The sequence below is a fragment of the Xenopus laevis genome, chromosome 9_10S (assembly GCF_017654675.1).
Source record: "Xenopus laevis strain J_2021 chromosome 9_10S, Xenopus_laevis_v10.1, whole genome shotgun sequence".
Lineage (NCBI taxonomy): Eukaryota > Metazoa > Chordata > Amphibia > Anura > Pipidae > Xenopus > Xenopus laevis.
In genome coordinates this window covers 56,441,632-56,467,762 of record NC_054388.1, presented here as the reverse complement: position 1 = coordinate 56,467,762, position 26,131 = coordinate 56,441,632, and the positions used below count along the sequence as shown (strand labels likewise).

Here is a 26,131-nt window from a genome sequence, read left to right as displayed (position 1 = left end):
CAGGTGCAGAGAGGAACAGGAGAGATGGGGCAAAGATCAGGAATGGACTAAACAGGATGAAGAGGGTGACAATTCAGGACAGGAAAAGACTGGATGTGACAGGACAGTGCGGGAATATATCATATCAAACTGGGGATAGAGTGCAAAAGGAGACTAGAGCAGATAGCAGGAGAGGACTGGAGCAGATAGCAGGAGAGGACTGGAGCAGATAGCAGGAGAGGACTGGAGCAGATAGCAGAAGAGGACTGGAGCAGATAGCAAGAGAGGACTGAAGCAGATAGCAGGAGAGGGAGGAAAAGGCAGGGCAAGATGCAGAGTGAGACGATGGAGGATATAGACAGGGTAAAGGTCAGAACAGAACAGGAAGCAGAATTTAGTTCTGCTTTAATAAACTGTCAGTACGAGCATAACATTGCATGCATTTTATCACAACACTGGAACAATTATGGCAATAAATGAGGCTTTGGGTCATTAATATATAAATGTTCAAACCTGGCTGACCAAAGAACCAACCAACATCCACAGTATTGAAATTATTGATATAATACATTGAAGTCAATGGGACTAACTGAAAAAGAATTTCAGCTGAAAAAAAATGCTTTCTAAAAAGCTGTAGCCTTCAACATCAGTTTGAGTCATTTGTTTTTCAAGCTAACACCTCTTTTAAACACCAAAATCATTACACTCCATTCTTACTACGTGTGATCTTACATCCCAAACACCATGGCATTATAATAATAATGCGAATACGTTTTAAGTGTACATTTTTTAAAAAAGTTTATATACATTTTTTTGGAATTGTTTAAAAAAAAACATTTATATGCAAACGGTCTATAACATTTTACGGTGAACTTAAATTATGGGGATTAAGGCTGACCCTTGGCTAAGAAAGGGTTATAATTCTTATTATTTTCTTTCATCTATATTTTAGTTATCTCTTCTGGACAGAGTGGGGTCAGACTCCATGCATAAGCAGAGCACGATTAGATGGTTCAGAACGCACTGTATTAGTGAACACAGCAATTTCATGGCCAAATGGAATCTCTGTGGATTACGAGGTATGATTTTGCAGTTTCTTCTACATATTCAGAAAACATTAACTAGAATATTGTTTTACAGCAACATGCTTTGTCTCTTTAGCCTTCCATTATTTTCTTAATAAACTCCTCCTGCAATGAGGGCTTGCTGAAGTTTACTTTGAAATTGATCTTTAGGAAAATAAATTATACTGGTGTGATGCGCGCACAGACAAGATAGAAAGGATCGACCTTGAGAGTGGACGGAATCGGGAGATTGTGCTGTCAGGGAGCAATGTGGATATGTTTTCTGTTGTAGTCTTCGGGGCTTACATCTACTGGTCTGACAGGTAATTTATTTTTCCATAAGTATTTGAGTCTCAAAATGTTATTTCAGTTCCAGCTGCTTCACCCTTGTAGGATTAGCCATTTCTTGCAAGGTCACAAAAGAGATCTCACAAAAACCATATTATTTTCCTAGAAAAGGTACTTTTTATATTCAAAGCTAAACCCTATTTACAGTATGTCACAGACATGTAGGTATTCAAGCTGTCTGCTAGGCCAGCTGTCTGTTATGCTTAAACAATTTTTTATTTTAATTATCTGATGGTTGTAGATCTGTGATTGTTAACTTTTTTGACAGAGCACACTCCAATGGCTCCATTAGAAGGGCCCACAAAAATGATGCCACTGATGCAGTGACGATGAGAACCAGCCTTGGTATCAACCTCAAAGACGTGAAAGTGTTTAACAGAGCCAGAGAAAAAGGTTGGAATTTGTCACTTGTGCTTTTTTTCCCATTTATGCTTAAATATGTCTAAAATTGGAAATTGTGAATATTTATGTGCACACTCTGCGTTTGAATTACGCCACAACTTTGGTAACGGAGAAAATATTTGCAAAACATTTTTGCAATTTGCAAATTTAAGTTACTGTCAACGCTATTTCCGCGCATAACAATTTTGCACACTGGGCGCACTCATGCAAACACCTGTTTCATTTGTGAGCCACTTGCGAAAAGGTATTCACAATGCAAATTCGCAAAAACCGGACAGGCAGAGGATTGCAATATATTAATGTTCAGGAAAAAACATGGGTAATACAACCATTTGTGAATAAATATGCACTGCGCAGACTTTATAAATTACCCCCACTGAGTGTAAATTATATATATATATATATATATATATATATATATATATATATATATATATATATATATATATATATATATATATATATATATATATATATATATATATATTCCAAGGGATGCCAGCACTCACGAAAAAAGATATAAATATGCCTGGGTGCGCGATCAGTGCATAAGTTATACAAAACAAAAAGAGAGATCAGCACTCGCAGGTCTTAGAAAAATAAAAAATTATTTATTGAAGAGCTATGGACTGGCGTTTCGGCTCCACCAGAGCCTTTCTCAAAGTAGCATAACAAACAGTGAAAATTGTTTAAGAACACAGCAATGATGCATTTTAAATGACTCATTAAATCAACACACTGATGTTGCAGTCTATAATACTTATATATATATATAATATATATATGTTTTATATATATATATATATATATATATATATATATATATATATATATATATATATATATATATATATATATATATATATATACTGTATAGTATCAATAGGCTAGAGGCAAACTTTGTACATTACTTTTAAAGTCTACACAAAGTATTACGTTTTTCCCCATGAGGTTACAGAAGCTTAATATCTCTAATAGCGTCTTACAAGTTGATTGTTCATTAATTAAATGTTTTCTTTAAATAACATTGATGATTGCATGTTGCTAATAATTTCTTACAGAAAAAAATCAATGCACAGTTTAATATTTTTTTTCAAATATTTGTTACTTGTTGATTGCTTTTGTATTGAGAAAAATATTGATCTGTATATGCATGACCTTGTCCATAAGCATTCTCACATTCCTTTTTTTTTAATTTGTAACTTAATTTTAACAGTTGTATAACATGAGAAAAAAAATGACATAGTATGCATTTAGGTCCAGTGATTAGTAGAGGTCCAATGGAGTTGAAAAAGATATGGGTACATTTCACATGTCATATTAAAATTTTTTCCATAAGGAATCAAGGCTATGTCCACATTGAGAACTGTGTATTAAAGATATGAACATTCAAGGTGTGGAGCCAACTATGTTGGCGGGTCAAAAAAAACTGGGCTTCCTGGGAGAAATAAGTTGTTTTCCAGTGATTAATTAAAGTGTAGTAGTGGTGAAGATATCCCATCTAGTCCCGACATTTTGGAATCAGGGGAGGGTATTCGAATTTGAAAAAAAAGGAAAATTCAAAATTTATATCACAGTATACTGTATATAACCTGCTGAATTGCTGTTTTAGCCTATGGGGGACCTCCTAGAGTCAATTGGTGGACTTTCGAAAATCAAATGTTTTTTTGGGAAAAACTTTGAATCAAATTCGATTGAATGCGATATTCCTTTGATTCGTACGATTTGAATTCGGCCATATACGAACCTATTCGACCAAAAAAACTTAGACATAATTTCAGTTGGTCTTTTTGAATTTGTATTTCAAAGTTTTTTCAATTCGAAATTCGACCCTTGATAAATATGCCCCTATGTGTAAATATAAATAGAGCTCAGAGCTCCAGGTGGTGGTTTGATATTTGGTCAGAGTGTGGTCTTTCCATATGTTATGGAAAGTAGATGATAGAGAGTTTTTAATATCTGCTGGCAGATTTAGGGGTAAGGCTTCTATGTTCTAATATCCTGTGTATTCGCTTTTTCTGGGACCCCTCTCACCCTTAAATTCTGTCTGTGGGACCAGTTTTTCAGGTTATCTGCATGTAATTTTAGGAAGATCAATTCGGATCGTAAGAGGTGATTTTCCTCCTCCAAACTTGTTGTCGAGTTGGTGATTGCTGTGGCTGATCTGGAGTTGCAGCGCCTATTGTCTTCAGGAATTGAAGTCCTTGAACTAGGTCTTGTAGTATAAATTATTTTTGAGTACCATGAGTTTAAACAGAAAACCCTAGCAATATGGTATGCCTTGTTCTCTGAGTTTTTGGGTTACTGGGCGTAGCTCCCGTCATTTAGAAAGTGTTATGGGGAGAAATCATTGAAAATTTGGATCCGATGGCCTTGATGTTCAATGTGGGCGCGTTTTATCAATTATGCTTTCCAAAATAGTGTAGGCACACCAATATATCCCGTGGCTCATCTGCCTAGGTCCTAGTGTCCAGTGTGCTCTATCAAATTTCCAGGCTTCTGGAGGGAGATCAGGGTTGATGGAAGAGAATAGAGTGTGTAGATATGTTCTAATATCCTGTGTATTCACTTCTTCTGGGACCCCTCTCACCCTTAAATTCTGTCTGTGGGACCAGTTTTTCAGGTTATCTGCATGTGATTTTAGAGAGATCAATTCGGATCGTAAGAGGTGATTTTACTCCTCCAGCATGGTGTGCCTTTGAATAAGTTCATCTGTTGTGTCTTCTAAATAATCCATTCTCTCAACAAAGCTAGTCACTTCAAACTGTATGTCTCTAAGTGCTGCTTTGATAGTGTCTGCTATGGTGGAGGTGATTTTATCATGGAGTGCGGTTAAATGCTGTGAGAGTACCTGAGCAGTCACCGGGTCCTGGTCTTGTGTCAGCGTGGGGACATAGGAAGGTTCCTGGCCTCTCTCAGGGTGCCCAGGAGAGCTAGGAGCTGAGGAGACAAACGGGGGTTCCGGGTCTGTGTCCACAATATGGTAGGTCTACGCTCGGCTGGTGTTTTTTGTAAGTATAGGGAAATCGTTCTTTTGGCTGTTTCTTGCCATCACTAATCACTCTTTCTATGACACCAGGTGCTATTTGGCTGCTGCAGAAGTAGTTTTAGCTGGTGTTTGAGCTTGGTCGGGGCAGAGCCTCTCTGCAGTATGTGCTACTTACTCCATTTCATGTGTGCCCTCATTCTCACATTCTTACTTTACCAAATGCATAATTCCCTTCAGTATACAATCACTTAACTGTTGTTAGTTGTTAGCTAAAATGTGTTGCATTTTTACCTACTTTAGGAATAACAATACATTTTTAAGTAAGTTTTTATAAATATTAACGGTTACATTTTGAAAGTTTTACCTTGAATTATTGAGCTACAATGCTATTTTCCTCAAAAGAAGGTATGTTCATAACCACAAAGTTCCTTAGAAAAGAGTTTTAAAGCATTATTCCGTATGAAGTAAACATATGAACCAAAAAACCTTAGGATACCTCATAAAGGTGTTGCATAATATCAAGTCAATTATCTGAGACTGTTGCAAAATGGCAGAATATTTGTTTTCTCTGCAGGTACCAACATTTGTGCCAAGAACAATGGAGGATGTCAACAGCTCTGTTTATACCGAGGGAATATGCAAAGGACGTGTGCCTGTGCTCATGGATATCTTGCAAAAAATGGGGTTACTTGTTTAAAACACGAGGGCTACTTATTATATTCAGGGAGAACAATATTAAAGAGTATTCATTTATCGGATGAAACAAATCTCAATTCACCAATACAGCCTTATGAAAATCCAGATTTTTTTAAAAATGTAATATCCTTGGCATTTGACTATAACTCCAACGAAAAAGGACCTAGCCGGATATTCTTCAGTGACACCCACTTTGGAAATATACAGTTAATCAATGATGATTGGACAGGAAGGAAAATAATCATTGAAAGTAAGTAACCCTTTAGTGTAAACTGCATGCTAGTAATGAAAAATCATTTTAGTATTCAGCTAAGTATTGAATCCTTTATAATGTATTTCTGAATGTCTGATTACATTCCCATCTGAATTTGCATATATAGCATTGTAATTTCTGTATTTGTGATTTCAACTGTGACAGCAACCTAACAATCAAAATGTTTTTGCAATTTGATTGGACAAGCTAACTCTTCTCCCAGATTTACCAGATTTCTTGCAGTAGCAGCCTCTATAACTACTACTGCAAAATCTATAAGATCTATATTCAAGTACTTAAGACTTAAAAATGTAACAAATATACAAATATACCACCTGTGACTTCATCTATAATCCATTTGGAACTTTTATATGATAATGTTTAATACTATGGAAAACATTGCTTGTTAGAAGGTTTGGTATACAGTGTTGAATTCAGCTCTTGATTTGGTAAGTTCAGACGTATCAGAATGAGTTTTCCATTATGTTACATAGAGAAGCAGAAACTCCACCTGCCAATTAGTTTTATTTTTGTATTTTTCTAACAAAACATTAAAGGTGATATAGTTTGCTAGTTGAGGGTTATGGAACATTTGTGGGGTCATATCTCATATGCCATTTGTTAGCGAACATGCTACACACACAAAAAAATATGCCTCACACTGCAGTAGTGGTGGCTTCTGCTTTTCGAAATTAAACCTTTAAAGGGGACCCGTCACCCAAAAAAAACATTCCAAATCCTATTTTACCACATTAGTCAAGCAAAATGAACTTTAATTACACTATATAAATTATTTGAATCTTTTTTCCTTCAGTCTGGGAATTCATAATTATAGCAAGCAGGCAGGAGCCATTTTGTGGACACTGTTATTAAGACAAGCCTAACATCATCTCAGAATCATGTTTGTGTACCAGAATGGGGGACCTGAAGTCCATTTCCTTGCCCTGGCTACATAATTAAAAAGTAAAGAGAACGGGGGAATGTGTGGAGAGCAGTGACATCTAGTAAGTGCTGAATGGAAAGTGAAAGTAATTGTCTGCCCCGCCTCAATGCCACTGGCATAGAGGAGGGGCAGACAATATTTGATTGACAGCTGAGATTTTTAAATGAGTTTACAACAGCTATGAATGCTTTACTAAAAAATAGAAATTGGATTTCATGTTTAATTTGAAAAGGACTTTTATTATACAGATTTTTGTGTCTGGATGACAGGTCCACTTTAAAAGACCTAGGAAATCACATCTGTCTGTAATTTTTATTACATTACTCTCATACAGAAAATTATAATGATTCATTTGAATGGCAATCTGGGGCATATTTCTGTATTGGCAGATATATTTCCTGGATAGTGATGGATGACTTGTTTGAAACATGATACATTTTAACACTATAAGAGTCTATGGGTGTAATTTTTGCGGTGAAACGTGGTGAAAAGCTATTTACTATTCCTGGATATTTAGCTGGTATTGCAATTGGCTGGTATTGAATACAAGGTATGCTTCTTTTGCAAAAAGCCATAGTTCTGTTAAAATATTGATGTTTTTACTGATCCCATCTGAGGTTGAATAAGTGGGCTGTATAACCTTGAAATTGAAGATAATGCAAAGAAAGGGAGCCATGCCGTAAAAATGCCGTAAAAATCCCTGTTTTGGAGCAATTTAGAATGTTACTTAAACACAATAAACAATTGTAATTATATTTTTGTATCTTATTGATATCTGATATCTGTTTACTATGTTATCAAATGTTATTTGTTCAGTTGGAATAGCCCTTGATGTGGCTGATTATTTTCTTTGCATTTGAATATGCACAATCTTTCTGTTCATTTTATGTGGATGTCCTTTTTTAAACTAAATGAAATTCTATAGAAGGCTTACACAATTGGAAAGCATGTGTTTTTTGGGAATTTTAAAATAAGCTTTAGGTTAGACATTAACCAAAAAAGTTAATTTGCTTTTTTTGTTAGTGAGATACAAGTATTTATATACAAGTATGGACTCTAGTGCCTTCAGTGCTCGATACCTGTTATTTGGGGGTAAGGGACTTTGCTTTCTGGTCCTAGTGCACAGATGTCATACAGTGGATTGGGCTATGATTGTAGACATTCTTTCTATAATTTTCATATAATACATTCCATACATTGAGAACTAAAAATATATTGATGTACCTACCTTGATTTCTATTATATTTGTAAACATTTGCCAAGTTATGTAGGAACATGGCTGCTGACTTTTGATGTTCTTTCATACTGAGATTACTAAAGGAAATATTTGTTTTGTTGCTATGGGCTTTTGTATTTCTTACCAGTTATTATACAGATTCCTTATATCACATTTGCATCTGTATTGAGAAGGGCTCTTGTTCAGTCTGTAGAGTTATTAAACTGACACATACAAGTAAAACAAACATGAGATTTATTGAAACTTAGCTGAGGGACCCCTCCATAAAATGGCTCAGCAGCAATTCCAACTAGTGATGGGCGAATTTATTCGCCAGGCGCGAATTCGCGGCGAATTTGCGCGTTTCGCCGCCAGCGAATAAATTTGCGGCAAAAATTCGCCGGCGACAAAAAAATTATTTTCGAAAAAACGAGACGCCGGTGCCGTTTCGTGAATTTTTCGCCGTTTCGCGAATTTCGCGCGAAATTCGCGAATGCAGTGGGCAGTATGATGGCAGTTGCCAGGGAAATTGATAATAAGGCATTTACAGATATGGATCAGGGCTAAATAAGCAACAGCAATATCCATTCCAATGCTGCAGACTAATTGGAAAGTATGATAAGACTAGGAACCCATAAGGTTTAATGTACAGTAACAAACAAAAGGTTCCCTTGATCTATGGCATATTTGGGTCAAATAGCAATGCCCGGGAAACTGTCAGAGTCTACTTCGAACATTGCTTGCTTTTCTTATTTTACATGTTGATGTGTACTTTTTTATCATACTTTGAATAATTGCATAGTTTATGAAATATATAATTAGTTTTCTTGGCAACCATATGAATTTAGTTACTAGATTCCTGAAGAGAAGGATATCAGTCACGTTAAATGATAGAGGTAGCAATCTTGTTTTATATTAAAGCCACAGGGCTGATGTTTGCTTAATTATAGCTTATAACATTAAATAGTAAGAATGAATGATGAAACAAATAAAAATAAAAATGCAAGCTTGTAAAAGCAAGCATCCATGTGGCGCAACAGGTTTGGTAACAGCTCAGTAAACCCTTTTCACAGTGTCAAAGAATGTACTTAATAGGTCAGTTAGTAATGTATTTATTTAGAAATATTTAAAAGCCATGCATGATGTAATGGAACGAAAAACTAAAAAGGTTAAGATGAGGGGGGCCAAAAGGAGAAGAAGAGCTATCCAATGTCCAATAAATGCAATAAAAGCAATGGATGTAATGGATGTAGTGATGATATGGAACAAATGGTCAGAACTGACTCTCTTTACCGTTGGTTTGTTAGGATTTTGCATTTAAAATTGGTCTTGGAAATGTAAGTGTAATAGTAATAATAAAAACAAATATCATTTATGAAATACCACTATATTACACAGTGTTGTAAAGCAAAAACAGGGAATATACAGTAATACATGGGGTAAAGAAGTCCGAGGGACACATTTACTAAAGGTCGAATATCGAGGGTTAATGAACCCTCGAATTCGACCCTCGAAGTAAAATCCTTCAAATTCGAATGATTTAGCGCAAATGCTACGATCGAAGTAAAAATCGTTCAATCAAACGATAAAATCCTTCGAATTGATCGATTTGAAGGATTTTAATCGATCGATCGAACGATTTTTCTTCGATCAAAAAAAGCTTAGAAAAGTGATGGGGAAGGTCCCCATAGGCTAACATTGTACCTCGGTAGGTTTAAACTGCCGAAGTATGTAGTAGAAGTTTTTTTTAAAGAGACAGTACTTCGACTATTGAATGGTCGAATAGTTAAACGACTTTTAGTTTGAATCGTTTGAATCAAAGTCAAAGTCGAAGGTCGTAGTAGCCGATTCGATGGTCGATGTACCCCCAAAAAAATTCTAAATTTGAAGTTTTTTTCATTCAAATCCTTCACTTGAGCTTAGTAAATGTGCCCCCTAGTGTGTTGAGCTGAAGATCTAAAAGAAGAAGTTAATGAAAAGAAATGGCATATGGACATCCCCTGAAATGCCCCTAGCTTGTTTGTTGTGCTGAGTGCAGAGTGCAACCTGCATGGACCCTGTGGACTTTTTGGTTATGCACATCTTTGTGCTCTAGAACTTGTGCTGGTATATTGATAATTGAGGCAAAGTAGAAATTAGTTGATGGGTTTGAAATGTGATTATATACTTGAGATGGAGCAGGCTTGTTTTCAACGTTGAAGGTCAATGATAGTGTGCATTTGACCCAGAATGGCAGCTGTAGCCAGTGTAGACATTTTTACAAGAAAACATTCAAGATAGTAGGTGGAACTAGAATTGTCATTGATTTCTGGTCAGAACAAAATAGCTTTTCATGAGAAGTCAAATACTTTTCCAAAATATGGGTTGCTAATAAAACACACAGTGATAGTTCTATAAAAACATGCTAATGTCATCAACATCTTTGTAAATCGAGCTGTTTTTATATGACTTTTTTTTTTGCATTTAAGCCCTACATATTGAGTATGCATTGCCAAAAAAGAATATACTTTGCTTATCAGAATATAGAGGCCCATTTATCAAAGGTCGAATTTCAAATTCATGTGAATTAATATGATAAATTCGAATATATTCAAAATTCGATTGGGAGGTTATTTAAGAAAAAAATTGAATATCTAAAACTCGAATGAATATTACCGACCCAACAACTTGAATTGATTTTGAGTCATATTAGACTAAACTCGAATCAAGTTTTTTCTCCAAAAAAAAACTTAAATGCTATTACCATATTCAAATGGGTCATTGGACCTCTCCCATTGACCTATACATGAACTTGGCAGGTTTATGCTGGCGAATAGTCAAATTACTCTCAGGGTAAAGGTTTGATAAATCTTGAATTTCGAATTTGAATTCAAATTGAGTTGGGATTATTCCCAATTTGAATTTGTGAGTTTTGACCAAAAAACTATTCAAAACTTTGAATTCAAATTCGAATTTCCTATTTGACCTTTGATAAATCTGCCCCATAATATTTAATTATGGCTTCACAGACAATAACACATCTGCTTTAGTTAGTGTGATTTGTCATATAAGAGAGAGCCCTTTTATTTGACCCAGATGATTGCAGCCAACCATCAACTGTTACTCGATTCACAGCCAGCTATGCCCATCATGAGATCGAGATATGAAAATCAGGAGGCTTCTGGGCATGTGACAGCTTGAATCCAATCCATTTGCTTCCTTGGAAGTCATATGGCCGACAGATGCCTTCATTTGAGAAGGGCATCACGTCTCATTTGTAGATGGATCTGAAAAAAACTCATTGTACTCACAAAATATGAAGCTCCTATTTCAACACCATATTTTTTTTTGTATGTGTAGGGGTATCAGTACCGATAAGTCTAAAGGTTAGTGGTGAGCGAATCTGTCCAGTTTCACTTCCCCAAAAAATTTATGGAACGGCAAAAAAATTGGGAAACTCATTGAAGTCAATGAAAATCAAAAGTTTTTCCACCCAACACATTTTAACGTGCTTGAGAATTTTTTCTCACTCCATATGCAAGTCAAAATTTTTTTACTTTACTTTTTTTTACGTTATCTGCCATTGTAAGCACAATTATATAGCCTTAGGGGAAAAAAAAAAAAAAATATATATATATATATATATATATATATATATATATATATATATATATATATATATATATATATATTCTAAGGCTATATAATTATATATATATAGCCTTAGGGGGAAAAAAAAAAAAAATATATATATATATATATATATATTCTAAGGCTATATAATTGTGCTTACAATGGCAGAAAACATGGAGAGCACCATCACCCTTACAAACTTAAAATCTAATTTAGCATCTGAGGCACAGGAAGATGATGTGACTTACAATTGCCAAGGCGAAACTGTTCCTAAATCAGTTTTCTAGTGGAGGATCGAAAGGTCATTTTTTCCTCTTCATGATTAAAATTCACAGTGACAGGAGATGTGATTGTAAAGTCTAAACAATTACTACAGTGGCAGACATGGTGTCTTTTTTTTATCGTAAAGTGGAATGAACACTTATTTTAATACACCTAGTGCACATAGCAATGATTTTCTGTGCATCGAACCCAAGATGAAAAAAGCTTACTAAAAAGCCACTTCAACAGACCAGTGGATTTTGCAGAGGAAAGTGCAGCTTAATTCAGCAGAATAGATAGTTTTCAGATCATATACTCTGGTGTAGTGCACTCCAAACATTTAGTATATATTTAGAAGCCATCTAACAGTCATCAATCTTGATTGAAATCATATCTGCATGTTGATATGACATGCTGTTGATATGACATGCTTTTTTGGCTCAATGCACTAGATTTACAGAGGAAGAGTTTTTCTTTTCTTTTATCCTCAGTTCACTTAAAAGATTTATATCTTCAAATCAGTCCTACGTTTCATGTTTACAGCTTACTTAAAACAGATTTAAAACTGCACATTATGTCATAGACTTACAGCTCACGGAAAATTGATTTAGCAGTCATAAACATCAAATTATCTGACACTTTCTCAGTTCAGTGAAAAGGTTTGTAACAAAAACAACTCATGTCACACATTCTGAACATTTCGAAGAATGAGGTAAAGCAACGGATGTACTACTAACAGGATTTTCACCAAAATACCTTACTTCAGTTGCTTTGGTGGTGGTGAGGATGTGTTTTGCTTCTCAAAAAAACTGAAATGCATTGATGTAAACTGGTCAGGTATAGGGTGCCAGGATGTTTATCATCCCACAATCAGTATCTCTGTCGCTGGTAACGGTTTGACAAGCTCCAACAATATTCAACCAAATCAAAGGGAACAACTCATTTCCACATCTTTGTTAGGGCTGCTGCTTACCAGATAGAATCTGTACTACTGTGACAGAATGCTCTGTAATAAAAATAGCTAGAATTGTAGCCATAAAGCATCAGTTAATAGTACTGCTCCAGCAAATTTCTGCACTGAAATTCATTTCTCAAAAGAGCAAACAGAATTTTTTATATTTAATTTTGGAAATCTGACATGGGGCTAGACATATTGTCAGTTTCCCAGCTGCCCCCAGTCATGTGACTTGTGCTCTGATAAACGTCAGTCACTCTTTACTGCTGTAGTGCAAGCTGGAGTCATATCAGACCCTCTCTTTCCCACCCAAGAAGCCTAACAAAAGAATAATGGGAAGGTGACCAGATAGCAGCTCCCTAGCACAAGATAGCAGCTGCCTAGTAGATCTAAGAACAACACTGAAAAATTCAGTTCCACATGCGACACATTCAGTTACATTGAGTTAGAGAAACAACAGCCTGCCAGAAAGCAGTTCTATCCTAAAGTGCTGGCTCTTGAAAGCACATGACCAGGCAAAATGACCTGAGACAGCTGTGCACACACTAATATTACAACAACAAAAAAATACACTTGCTGGTTTAGTAATTACATTTTATATTGTAAAGTGAATTATTTGCAGTGTAAACAGTGTCATTTAGAAATAAAAACTACATTTTAAAATCTCAGCCATCAAGCAGGGCAGGACTGCTGCTTACAATGGCTGTCAGATAGGATCTGTACAGCAATGGCAAAATGCTATATTATACAGATAGCTAGAATCTCAGCCATAAAGCAGGACAAGATTGCTGCTTACTGTGGGATAGGATCTGTGCCACTGTGACAGAATGGTTTGTATGTTATGTGTGTATATGAAGCTCTTCTCTTTCTTTGAATGTTTCTTGTACAAACAAAAATAATAGATAAGGAAGAGATCATTATATATAGGGTATAGTTAAGAAGGAGGCTATTTATCTTGTCAACCTCATATAACTGCTCTAAAGAACTAAATTGCTTTGTTCTTATTTTATTGACATTTCTTCAGGTTTTTAAAACATTTTCACAGAAATTATGTGAAAAATAGAAAGCATTAAAGCAAAGAGAGAAAACAGAAAAAGAGAAAAAATAGCTTTGTTCTGATGTAGAAGGTACCTTACACTTTCTCTCTATGCATTTATTACAATAAATAAAAGAAAAGTGTGAAACATATTTCCAATTTAAAGCTTATTTATTGAGCTTATATTGAACGCATCTCTCTCTTGCCCCTTTTACAAAGAACTTTCATTAACCCAAACTCCAGCCCAATTTGGAGACTGTTTTGTTGTAAACAACTCATCAATATCTCACATCATCTCTAACTTTCAGAAAAAAAATTAATCTTACATTTATTTATCCAAAACAGAGGTATTTTACATAGGAAAATAACCATTTGCTAACTATTTATTAGCAGACAGGTCTGACTGCAATGCAGGCCAATTACTGTCCCAAGCAGTAGATCAGCATGATGCAGTTGGTACTTTACTTATTAAAAAGCCCACGGCTATCAGAAGGATTTGTCACTTAATACCAATATAGATTACAAAGTAATTAAAAGTAGTGAAGGCTTCACACCCTGTAATTTTTTTTTGCTAATGTATTTTTCCAAAGTTACAATGTCTTTCCCCCTTCCTAAACATACAGTAATGGCTAAATATAACTATTTCTTTATAATTAAACAACTGAAAAGAGGGGCTCAAAATGTTAATTATAAATAATAACTGCAATTAATAAGATAATATATATTTGAAATAATATATATTTAGCCATGGCACAACAGGGAACTTGTATATTCTCCATGCTTTCATCTGTTTCCTCCATGTACTCAATTTTCCTCCTAACACTACAAAAAGATAAAAACTACTATTACTGGCTCCTGATGAAATGGACTATAGCATGCATGAATGAGATAGGAATTTATACTCTAAGCTCCACTGGGGCAGGAACTGGTGAATGATGAATATTTTTTGTAAAGTGCCTTGGATTAAGTTGGCACTATGTAAATACAGAATAATAACCTTACCAATCTCTCAGAATTACTTTTAGAATATTGGAAAGGTAATTCAAACACTACAAACAGAGGACTGCCCACACCAGCATGAAACTGGCTTTAGTTTGGCTGTATTCAGTTTGGAGTAATTGTATTCTTCTTCACTTTATGGCATTATTTTTGATTGTGGAATGTTTTTCATTTCAAAATCAAAATTGAAAAAAAATATTTCTGTGATCTACAAAACTTGTTTGGTTGACACTCAGATGTTATGCAATGCAAGTGTAATGCTAGTTAACAAGGAACCCGAGGAGACCGCTAGGGAGCACCTTTCAGTGAACAAGGTCACCCCTGACAACCCTGGCTTTCACCGACGCCCTTTTGGGGCCCCGAACTTTCTGCTGCAGAATCAACAAGGAATCTGAACACATCTGGGATACTCGCAGTAGAGATAAGGGGAAGGCGGAATCCAAGTCAATGGCCAGGCAGGGTTCGGGCAGGCAGCATGGATCAGAGTTGGTCAGGCAGGAGTCAGAACCGGGATATCAGAAACAGAAAAGGCTTAGGCAGAATCGGAGTCCGAAAACAGGCAGGAGTCAAACAAGAGTATCAGACACAGACAATGCTTAGTCAGGCTAGGAGTCAAGGGGCAGGCAGGAGTCAAAAACCAGAATAAAGCTTTAGCAGGAACTGAACAAACAGAAGCCAGCTTGGTCAAAGGGACCAATGGGAAGGAAGGACACATAATGCACAGTGGAAATGACCAATCATCATCAGGACAGAACAATCAGCGTCTAATAGACGAGGTGCCAGTCTTAATTAACACAAGTGTGGCAGGCGCACATGTGCCAAATGTGGATGCGCTGGGCATGTGTTAGTTTAGGTGGGGATGCTCCAGAGGCAAACGTGCAGAGTGTGTATTCTCCAGACGCCTCTGTACCAGAACAGGAAGCGCCTCAGCCGGAACCCGCCGGTCAGCACGTCTGGGGGTATGTGTAGACGAGCAACCGATGGGTTGGGTTACAGCAAGCTGATGAAATTCTCAGCTATTAATCCACCCCAGGAGTGATTTGATGCATATAAAGGAATATGACTCCACAAAGACCCTTGCTTGAATAATTTATTTGATGCTGCCTTTTAACAGTTATCAATTTACATTCTTCTCAGGAAGAGGAAACAATATTAAAAAGAATGTAGAGATTACTAAAAGGACATTGGCACTGGACACTTTTCTCTTCTTTTCAAACAGACTGTGGTGGCGATTTTTAACCTGTTTAACTTCAATAAAAATTTGCTGCTGGTGAAAATTTGCCGAAATGCATGAAAGTTTATGGGAGACAATTTTTTTTGACGTGCAACATTTTTTTTATCCCATTGAAGTCTACGGGTGTCATTTCCATGGCGAAACACAGAGAAAAATAAGTTTGTCCCTAGAGACTATATGCGAAGTGCTTCAACCTTTGTACACACTTTATCCTACCAAGGAGGACTAGTTGAAAATATTTTTAGCCATGGAAATACACATAATTTCTTCAGGTGCAGCTGATGAAAAATATATAGCGATCAACATGCCACCTCACTGTGATATTACAATTTAAATTAAAACAAAAAAAAATCTGGTGCCCAACTTATATATTTATTTTCTGGAGCACATGGCAGCAAACTGGATTTAATGTTTATGTTTAAAAAAATTCTAGTCTGTAAAAAAACATTGAAATACACTAGCTATACACCGTTCTTGAACATATGAGCCTTATAGGATCAGTATGAGGCCATACCTTGCCTACTAAAGAAGAGAAATATGTATCTTAACTGACAAGTGGATACCCTAGTCAAGGAACATTGTATTTTTCTAAAAGACTTGCAATCAAGTTTTCATGTGGAATCAAGAAACCATCTGACACTATCTCATTAAGCTGTTGGAAGCTTGCCTTTCTCTTTTTATCTTAATATAAATATCTGTTTCTTTTTATCTTACTATAAATATTTAATGGATATTCATTATTTCAGTAAAATATGCCTATTGTTAGGCTACCATTTTGCAACATTAGACATACTATATTAAAAAAACACATAAAAATATTTATTTTTCAGGGGTTAGTAAATATTCTGGAATAAACTTTTCTATAATCATAGTTATCTAAACTTCACCTTGACTGTATTGCGTTGATGACCTTCTGATTTGACATGGAGACAGGAGTATTGGCTGAACACTGATTCCTAATTATTGCAAGCTCCCTTCTGTACTTCTCCTGTGTCATGAACCAAAGTAATCTGTTCATGTCAGAGCATGTTTATTTCTGAATCATGTTTTCCTTAAGGGTATTACCCTTAAGGGTGTAAATGCAGGGGAATTCCTTAGTACTCATTTAAACTGAACAAGGTGAAATGTTTTCAGGATTACTGAACAAATCCACTTTCTTTTGACTTATTGCCTCTAGATACTGTATAGCATTACCTGGATGAAGGAAAAGCTTCATATACATCACATTTCAATGGTCTTCAAATGATTTCAAAACAATAATGCCCATGAGTCATGATGTCCTCTTTTATCTATACATTTACAATATTCACAAAATGAATGTTTCATGCCCACATTAAACTCTGATTTAGGAAAGCTACAGTAAGTCAATGAAGTTACATATTTTTATTTCAAACTCACTAAAAAACCAAGTCAAGTGTTTACTCTGTAAACATCCAAAATCACCCAGCTAGGGATATCTGTCAGGTAGGTTTGAAAATGTTGTTGCAGAAACTTTAACTCTTCACATAGCAGGCTACCACAAACTGGACCAATGTAGCCAAAGCCCTTTTCTTGGTACGAAATGCATAAGGCTTTAAAGATGTATTTTCTTTGAATAAAGACATTTTTTTCTGGCTACATTGTTCCAGTTGTGCCAGCCTGCTACATGAGAAGTTAAAGTTTCTCCAACCTCCTCTAAGCTAAAGGTCTGGGACACCACATATTTATTGGTGAGTTCACTCACAATACTATTGCTTATTACTTGGGACATTAAAATATATGAGTTTTGTTAGCTAATTATTGCATTGGTTAGTTGACTATGTCCTCTTTTTTTATATACATCTGCATAAGTACCTTTGATTATACCTGTTATGGCCTAGGAACCAAACAATCGGATCATCCTGATTTGGTGCACCAGCTCTGAAGCCAAATTTGATAAAGATTTGCTAATTTGGCAGATTTAGCAAATAAGTGAATCTTCAGGTGAGTTTGAAGCTAAACTGGTTTGCAGGCTGCCCCCTGATTGTATTCATCCTTCTTTGGGGTGGCAGGTAGGGTGGGAATTTCTGTATTTAATTGTATTCTTGTACAATTAATATATTAATTTAAATCCATAGCAAGTGTTCTTATCATAGAATTCTACAATTGTCACTGTATTTTAACTGTAACTTTGAGATAAGCCTGATGTAAGGATGACTTATGAATAGTGATGGGTGAATTTCTCCCATAATGTGTCGTCGAAAAATTCCAGTGAAAAATTCCAGTGAAATTGGCAAAAATTCCAGTGAAATTCGCAAAACGGCAAAAAATTTGAGAAACTCAAATTTTGACGCCTGCGTCAATTTTGATGCCGTCGTGAATGGGCATCTGAATAGTGTTGACGGTTTTGATGTGAGCGACTTTCTGACGTGTGTCCAAATTTTTTTACACCACAAATTCGTGCCAGGCGAATTTATTCGCCCATAAGCACATATGAAATAAACTTGCACATTTCAATTACTAAATTGTAGCTATTCATATAGAAAAAAGGTGAATTGTTCAAATGTTATGAGATAACATCAACAGCCATCAAGGCAAATGTAATACGTTATCATTGTTAAAATTACAACGTGGTTCATAGTGGCAGTGATGGATTGTTCAGTCGATAAAAGGTCTTTGGAATATGTTCAAATCTAGGATAACTTAATATTATGCCATAGCAGTTGGAGAGGCAGTTATGCTTGTACAGACAGATGAAGATTCCCATTACAAATGCAAATCACAAAGAAGAAGGTTTCAATAATAACCATATTATGTTGTGTAAACACGATGTAGTTCCAAGTAATATGCTAAATCCAGATCATGTTTGTTTAACTACTTGGGAAGCAGAGACTATTTCATTGCAATAATTCACTAAGAATTGTGCTGTGTAAATGAAAAATATTTATGCGTAAACAATTCAGCATCCTGATAATTCTGCTGTTACAGTATATTAGGTGAGTTTACACATTCGTGCACAGCACATATCATTCTGCTTAAGCAAATAACTTTCAGCACACATTAGCTTTGCATTCTGAGCAGTGGATTCAATTTAGTGACACATTAATAGTGGGACTTGTGTATGAATGTTCCACTATGCAGCTTGAATGTTTCTTCGCTTAAGATAAATGGGAAAACTCAGAAGATCTCTGTTCTCTGCTATACAACCATAGACCAAGGGGCCAATTAACTAATTGAGCCCATAGGCTTGAATATTCGGATACTAAAATCACGTGAGTTCCTAACTCTCGGATGTTCGCATTCTAATGCCTCAGATTGCTGCGACTTGTTTCCCCCTCCAACAATAAATAAAAAAACAAAGCTTGGCAGATTTTAGGTGCTGCTTCTATTTTGTGCCTCTCATTAGGGCCAACAGCTGAACAAACAGAACAACCGGAAGTGAAGAGGAACTATGACTTATTTTTCACTCTATCTGCTGCTAATGCATAATGCACTTGCCACAATACAGGTGCAATTTAAGACACAATTACCAATGCTTTAAAATGCATGTAATCAATCAATTAGGTTTGTATTATTTCTGGTGCTCTGTGTCAAGCTTACATCTGCATGTGATAATTCAGGCTAAAGTCTTCTGTGCCTAATGACACCACTTGAAGGTGGCAGTAGCTCCAGTGTCCCCTTACTGATGCACTAGTGTGCAGTTCAGAACAGACACAATGGTGCCTATTGCAACTAAGGAGCAGCTTTGTAACTTAAATGGCATTCATGTGTGTAACAATTTTGTGGTTATATATGATTTCTGAAAGCTCAAGCACCTGTGTATTGCTTTTTTCTGGGGAACCATATTGTGTAAACTTATGTTATAAAGATTATTATTAGTATTATTAGTAGTAGTAGTAGTAGTTGTAGTAGTATCATCATTTATGCATTATATTATTATATTATTATTTTCTATTCCAAAAAAGCTAAAGTTAAGATAGGAAAAAAAGTCACCTAAATGAGTTTACACATTAGAACTTAAAAAAAAATCCAAAACATAGATATCTAAAGCTGATATTTCCCATGGTAATTGGCTTTTGCTCATCTTTTTTAGAAACGTTTTTAGGTATCTACTATAGCTCAAAGCCCACTGCCCCACTTTATTTTTGTCTCAGCAGGAGCAGCTAGATCAGGTTATCTAGTAATTGTGCTATGTGTAGCTGCAGGAGTTTCAAATGGATTAATATGATACAGTTATTAGAGAGAGAGAAAATAGGCATGCGGTGGATGAACAGCTTGTTTCATTTGGGGTGAAACTCAAACCTATCTCACTTTAGCACCTGGGATCAAGTCTGGTAACAACACAGGCTGAAGTTTCTACAAGTAGTTTAAAGAGCAAAAAGCTTATCTGACACTGAATGACTACAGTCCACAGCCGTAGGAAATGAGTTCTACATTGCCTGGAATTCTCTGCCTCCTACACTGTGATTGAGTTATCTTGACACAAAGTTACAGAAAGCATTTTCTTTTCCTTATTGCCCTTTGTCCACTGAATTTCACCGAACAGAGAGAGGGTTCTGTAACTGCATTGTTAGTGAGAGTCTCTAAAGATAGCTTCGTATTTATGATGATTAAATCACATATTACATTTTTCTTAAAAGAAGAAAATACATTTAGAATGGAAAGACAGCTGTAAAGAAGCAATGCTGAAAACCTTTTTCAGTGACTGTCATGTCCCCGGATGCATAAAAGATTGCAAATTTTGACTGAAAACAGAACTGATCATATCAATAAATCAATAATTAGCTAAGCACCATTAGGATGGGGTGCCCACTATGCAAATGTCCTTTAAATATGAGGTATATTTAAGGAAGGGGTTACAAGGGGACACCCATTTTCTACCTATTTGTCATTCTTAGAGTTTACACCTCACTTCTTTAATATTGACCACATATTGAATCCACATCCTACATGCCTAGATAGCAATTCATTTAGATGCATGCTGCATGGTTGCACATAAATTAATTGCTAACTATCATGCATGATGTGGATTCAATATGTGGCCAATATTAAAGGGGTGTAAGAGAGCTATATACTGTATATAGACATGTGCAACTCACTGTGCAATATTCTGGAAACATAAAGCTGCACTTATCAGCAAGACTTACAAGTCCTGGGGGGGCAGTGAGTTGTGGTGCCTGTTTTTTTGTATTTGCACCTTGCCAACTTCACAATGTAGGGAAAGCATACAGTATATGTCAGCACAAAACAGCACACAAAATTGTATATATTTTGAATAGTATTGTATAAAAGATTGAAGGCATTTTCTTCAGTGATGCTGGATGTGCCAATATATTTTATCTCTACTTGTATGATTTGCATTATCTGCTTTGGTGCATTAGGGTGTGACCTGTAAGATACATGGAGCAGAGTATAAAGATACCAGCTAGCAAATTGCTGTTACAATATTACTTCTCCCTTAATCCCACATAGAAGTGTGGCCATTCCATGATTCTCAGAAACTTTCATAACCATGCTCTTTAGTTAAAAAAAATAATTGTTATTCAATCATAATAAAACATCAACACAACCTCACATGGAGCCTAAAGCATTTCATACTTACCTAGCATCTAGTCATAGGCAATCCCAAATGGGACAGGTATCTTTATACTCAATTTCAGATAAACCCTACCAGTATTAAAACTAATCACAGTTTAGTACATCTGTTATATCAATAGCCAATTAGGACCTAGTCTATTGGCCAATTTAGTTAGAAACACCTAGGGGCATATTTACTAAGGGTCGAATTTCGAAGTTAAAAAACTTTGAAATTCGACCATCAAATTTGATACTTCGATAGTCAAAGTATTTTTTCGTTCGAAAATGGCCGTTTTCGATCGAAGTAAAAATCGTTCCATCGATTAAATTGTTCGAATCAAAGGATTCGAACGATTTTACAAAAAAATAAGCCAAAGTTTATAGGAGGTCCCCCATAGGCTTAACAGAAATTCGGCAGGTTTAAGGTAGCAAAGTGTTGAAGTCAACGTTTTTTTAAAGAGACGGTACTTGATTTTCGAAGTCAAAGTTTTTTCAGTTCGAAACGAATTTTGGCCTATTCGTTGGTCGAAGTAACCAAAAATTACTTTGAAATTGGAAGTTTTTGAATTCGAAAATTCACTTTGACCCTTAGTAAATGGGCCCCCTAGTCTCTCCAGTGTGTGTTCATCTGGCCACACTTCTCAAAAAAGTCTTCTCAGTGTCTCAAATAAAGTCATCTGTATAAAAATTGGTAAATTTTTTTTAACTACATTGACAATTTATTTATATTGTCTACTATATCTTGTAATAAACAGTATCTTATTGTTATATTGTGTATTATGTTCCTTCTTTTTTGGGGTCAACAATAGATCCCTATCTATATGTGCTGCTTTATCATAGGCTCTCTTAATATTGTTTCTCCCATATCCTCTTTCTATAAATCGGTCACTTATGTCAGAGTCCTAAATTCTCCAAATGTTAAGCAGTTCCTCATCAGATGTAGGAACTGTCCAACTGGTATACCTCCAATTAGGCTCCTTGGATGGCATGAGTGAGCGTGCAGTATGGTTTTCAATATATTGTGGAATTAACCTTGCTCTCCTTAGGAAATAATTTCATATCTAGTTCAAGTTCAATCCCTGTTCGCGAAAAATTATCTGTAAATTTCAAGTTCAAATCATTGGTATTAATTGCTTGCACAAACTCCTAAAATTGTCTGCTGCCTGTCCAAATACATAATAAACCATCTATATAGCGTATATACAATTTCAAACATTTCCTCCAGCCTGCCTCCAGCGATGTGGGTATCCTCCCACTAATCCATAATCCATATATGTTGGTGAAGGAAGGAGTGAACTTTGCCACCATTGCTGTCCCACATCGCTGCAGGTAAAATTACATGTCAAATAGAAAATAATCCTGAATAGATATCTAATTGCTAGAAGGAGAAAATCTTTCAATTCCTCTGAATTCCTCTGAATAATTGCTATAGTTATTCAAATGGTAGCTAATTGCTTCTAGGCCCTTCTTATGAGGAATTGAGAAATAAAGAGAGGTCACATCTAGTGTGGCCCAACTATATTCCTTTTGCCAAATGATATTTCTAAGTTTCAAAAGTACATCTGTAGTATCCCGTACATAGCTGTCTAATCTCAAGACCAATGGTTGCAGGTGAGTATCTAGCCATTCTGACTGATGTTCAGTGAGTCTATACCTGAAATTATAGGCCTCCCTATGGGTGATCTTTATGCACTTTGGGCAAATTATAAAAAGTAGGAATAACTGGAAACTTAGGTATGAGGTATTAGGTATGAGTTTTTTCTCAAATGCTAAGTCAACTAATGTCACTAGTTCTAGAAAGTTCTAGTTGGATTCTCTAAGTCATTTAGTTGCCATTCCATGAACCATACTAAGCCACCTTCCTTATTTTCATCTCATATGAAATCTCAGTGACTAACCCATTGTAATGTTAAGCACAAATTTGCTTGCATTTTATTCACATTAAGGTTTTCCACACAACATTTCAATTTTCACTAAAGATTAGCTCATTAGAAATATAGGACTATTTGGTCACTTTGCTATAGTTCTAGGACTTTCAAGACAATAAATAAGCATTTTATTTTTTACCAGCTTTAAAAAGACCAAAATTTTTGGCCTGGAGAGTCCATCCCAATCCATTTGAATATAACCCTTATTAAGGGGCCAGTTGCACAGTTATGTGAACGTATTTTGAAATGCTATTCAGCTGGGTGCCATTATAAAAGTGTATCTATGTGCAGCCCTGTAGGAAAGATTTTTGATTAGTAAGTCAGTGCTGTTTCACCATAAGTTTGCTTGCATTTATTTAACTGAGATGCTTATTGATGCACACATATAGCAAAACAGCCAATGGTATTATTAACTGTACAATTAATCACACCAGAAAACCGAACAAGGAAGAAAGTATATGTCTTAGTGTTGAGCATCAAGGCAGAAATAGTTTTATCAGAGCTGTGGAGTTACCATAGAGATAGACAGCAGACTTACCAATAATTATACTAATGATGCAGTTACTGTAGTTGTTTGTGCTGTGCTGGTCATTTTAACCTCAAGGGGATTTGAAATCCATGTGATGATATTGAGGTCTAATGATATTATCCTTTATTGCTATTAAATTACCAACTGTTGATATATATATATATATATATAATATCAAAACAGGGGGGTTGTGGGAGCACTCTAAAGGCTTTAAAGTATTTATATAAGTATAATAAATGCTATTGCATATGTACCCAAAACAGGGGTTATTTTGTTACAAAGTTATGATCATAAAATTGATAAGCCACCATACCACGTCAAGGTAAACCCCGAATGGCGGTCCCTAACTTGTTTTATATTTTATGTGCATTTTAGCATTACCTGTAATCAATGTCCGTTGAACGCTGTTTTTTCACTGAGGGCTAAATCCTCCCCAGCCAGCAATCAGGCTTTTAAAGGAGAGATATTCCCAAAACAAACGCCCAATTTTAAAAGCATAGGATCACCACTAGTTTAAAGGGGGGGGGGGTATGGGGTGCTACAACCACTGAAGCTATGCCACAGCTCCTGGCTAAATATACAATATCAAAACAGGGGGGTTGTGGGAGCACTCTAAAGGCTTTAAAGTATTTATATAAGTATAATAAATGCTATTGCATATGTACCCAAAACAGGGGTTATTTTGTTACAAAGTTATGATCATAAAATTGATAAGCCACCATACCACGTCAAGGTAAACCCCGAATGGCGGTCCCTAACTTGTTTTATATTTTATGTGCATTTTAGCATTACCTGTAATCAATGTCCGTTGAACGCTGTTTTCAAAACGCTGTTTTGAAACGCTGTTTTGAAAAAACAGCGTTCAACGGACATTGATTGGTATGGTGGCTTATCAATTTTATGATCATAACTTTGTAACAAAATAACCCCTGTTTTGGGTACATATGCAATAGCATTTATTATACTTATATATATACTTTAAAGCCTTTAGAGTGCTCCCACAACCCCCCTGTTTTGATATTATATATATATATATATATATATATATATATATATATATATATATATATATATATATATATATATATATATATATATATATATATATATATATATATATATATATATATATATATATATAATTCTTATAGATGAACCCGCACTCCAAATTCATGTGAAAAAAGGTTTTTATTCGTAAATAACTCGTGTGTGTATGTGTATGTTTAGGTTGTCTTGGTTGTAAGCGCACACCAAATTTGAAAAGTCTCTTCTTTATTTGCAAATATTTATAACAAAGCAAATGGATCAACATTTTGGTCCTGGTCCAGTATGGTAAGTCTCTCAACTGGGCCACTACAACGTTTTATAGAAACATATGTATGTGTTTGATTTGTTTAATTTAGCAGGTCTATTGAAAAGAGAAACATGTAGAATTACATTCTGGTACATTTAGTAGAATAGTAAATTATTAATATATCAGCTGTCACATTGGAAAGAATAAGTAGCAAATAGAAATAATAATTACTTACTTTGTGGGAAACCATCTGAAACCATCAGATATTGCCATGACCTACTCTTACCTAATCCTACCTGAAAAAAAAAACAGCTGATTCCCCACTCCTTTATTTTTTTCCCCATAATGAACCCTTCAGTTTCAAACTAAATTTATTTTACAAGTTGTACCTCCTTTTCTAAATTGTCATCAGTTGGCAACAAGATGGTCATTTCATAAACTTTATAAAAAATGTCTTTATGGGGTTGGGTAGCTGTGCTGTGTTAACCAGGGCTTTGCTAATATATTAGGCATATGGTTTATGAAACAGCAGTGTGTTAATGATGAGATGACATGAGATAATATAAATATGGGACTTTCAAATGATGTCATGTCATTTGACTGTCATTTTTGTCATGGCATTTGACTATTATTTATTGTTTTTGTTTTTACAGCTAAAGTCCTATAAAATAATTTCTTTTCAAAACTGATATACTGTAGGTCCAAATGACAAGACCATGATAAAGATATGCAAAAGGAAATCTGAAGGCAACTTTGCCACCTTTATGGCTCTTACACACGTGTTGTTTTATGCATTTATAGATGTTACTCAGAGTAAACACCCCTCCAACACACATATATACTATATATTGCATTTAT

The 26,131-nt window shown here is 35.4% G+C and overlaps 1 protein-coding gene across 1 annotated transcript in view; it reads left to right on the top strand.

The window, feature by feature from the left end:
• The window catches only part of LOC108702259 (low-density lipoprotein receptor-related protein 1B-like), a 724,128-nt gene that overhangs the window by 495,249 nt on the left and 202,748 nt on the right, over positions 1-26,131 (top strand). The window contains exons 37-40 of the mRNA XM_041578093.1: positions 932-1,058; positions 1,215-1,366; positions 1,660-1,784; positions 5,357-5,728. Coding sequence (XP_041434027.1) covers positions 932-1,058; positions 1,215-1,366; positions 1,660-1,784; positions 5,357-5,728 — 776 coding nt within the window. The remainder of the gene's footprint in view (positions 1-931; positions 1,059-1,214; positions 1,367-1,659; positions 1,785-5,356; positions 5,729-26,131) is intronic.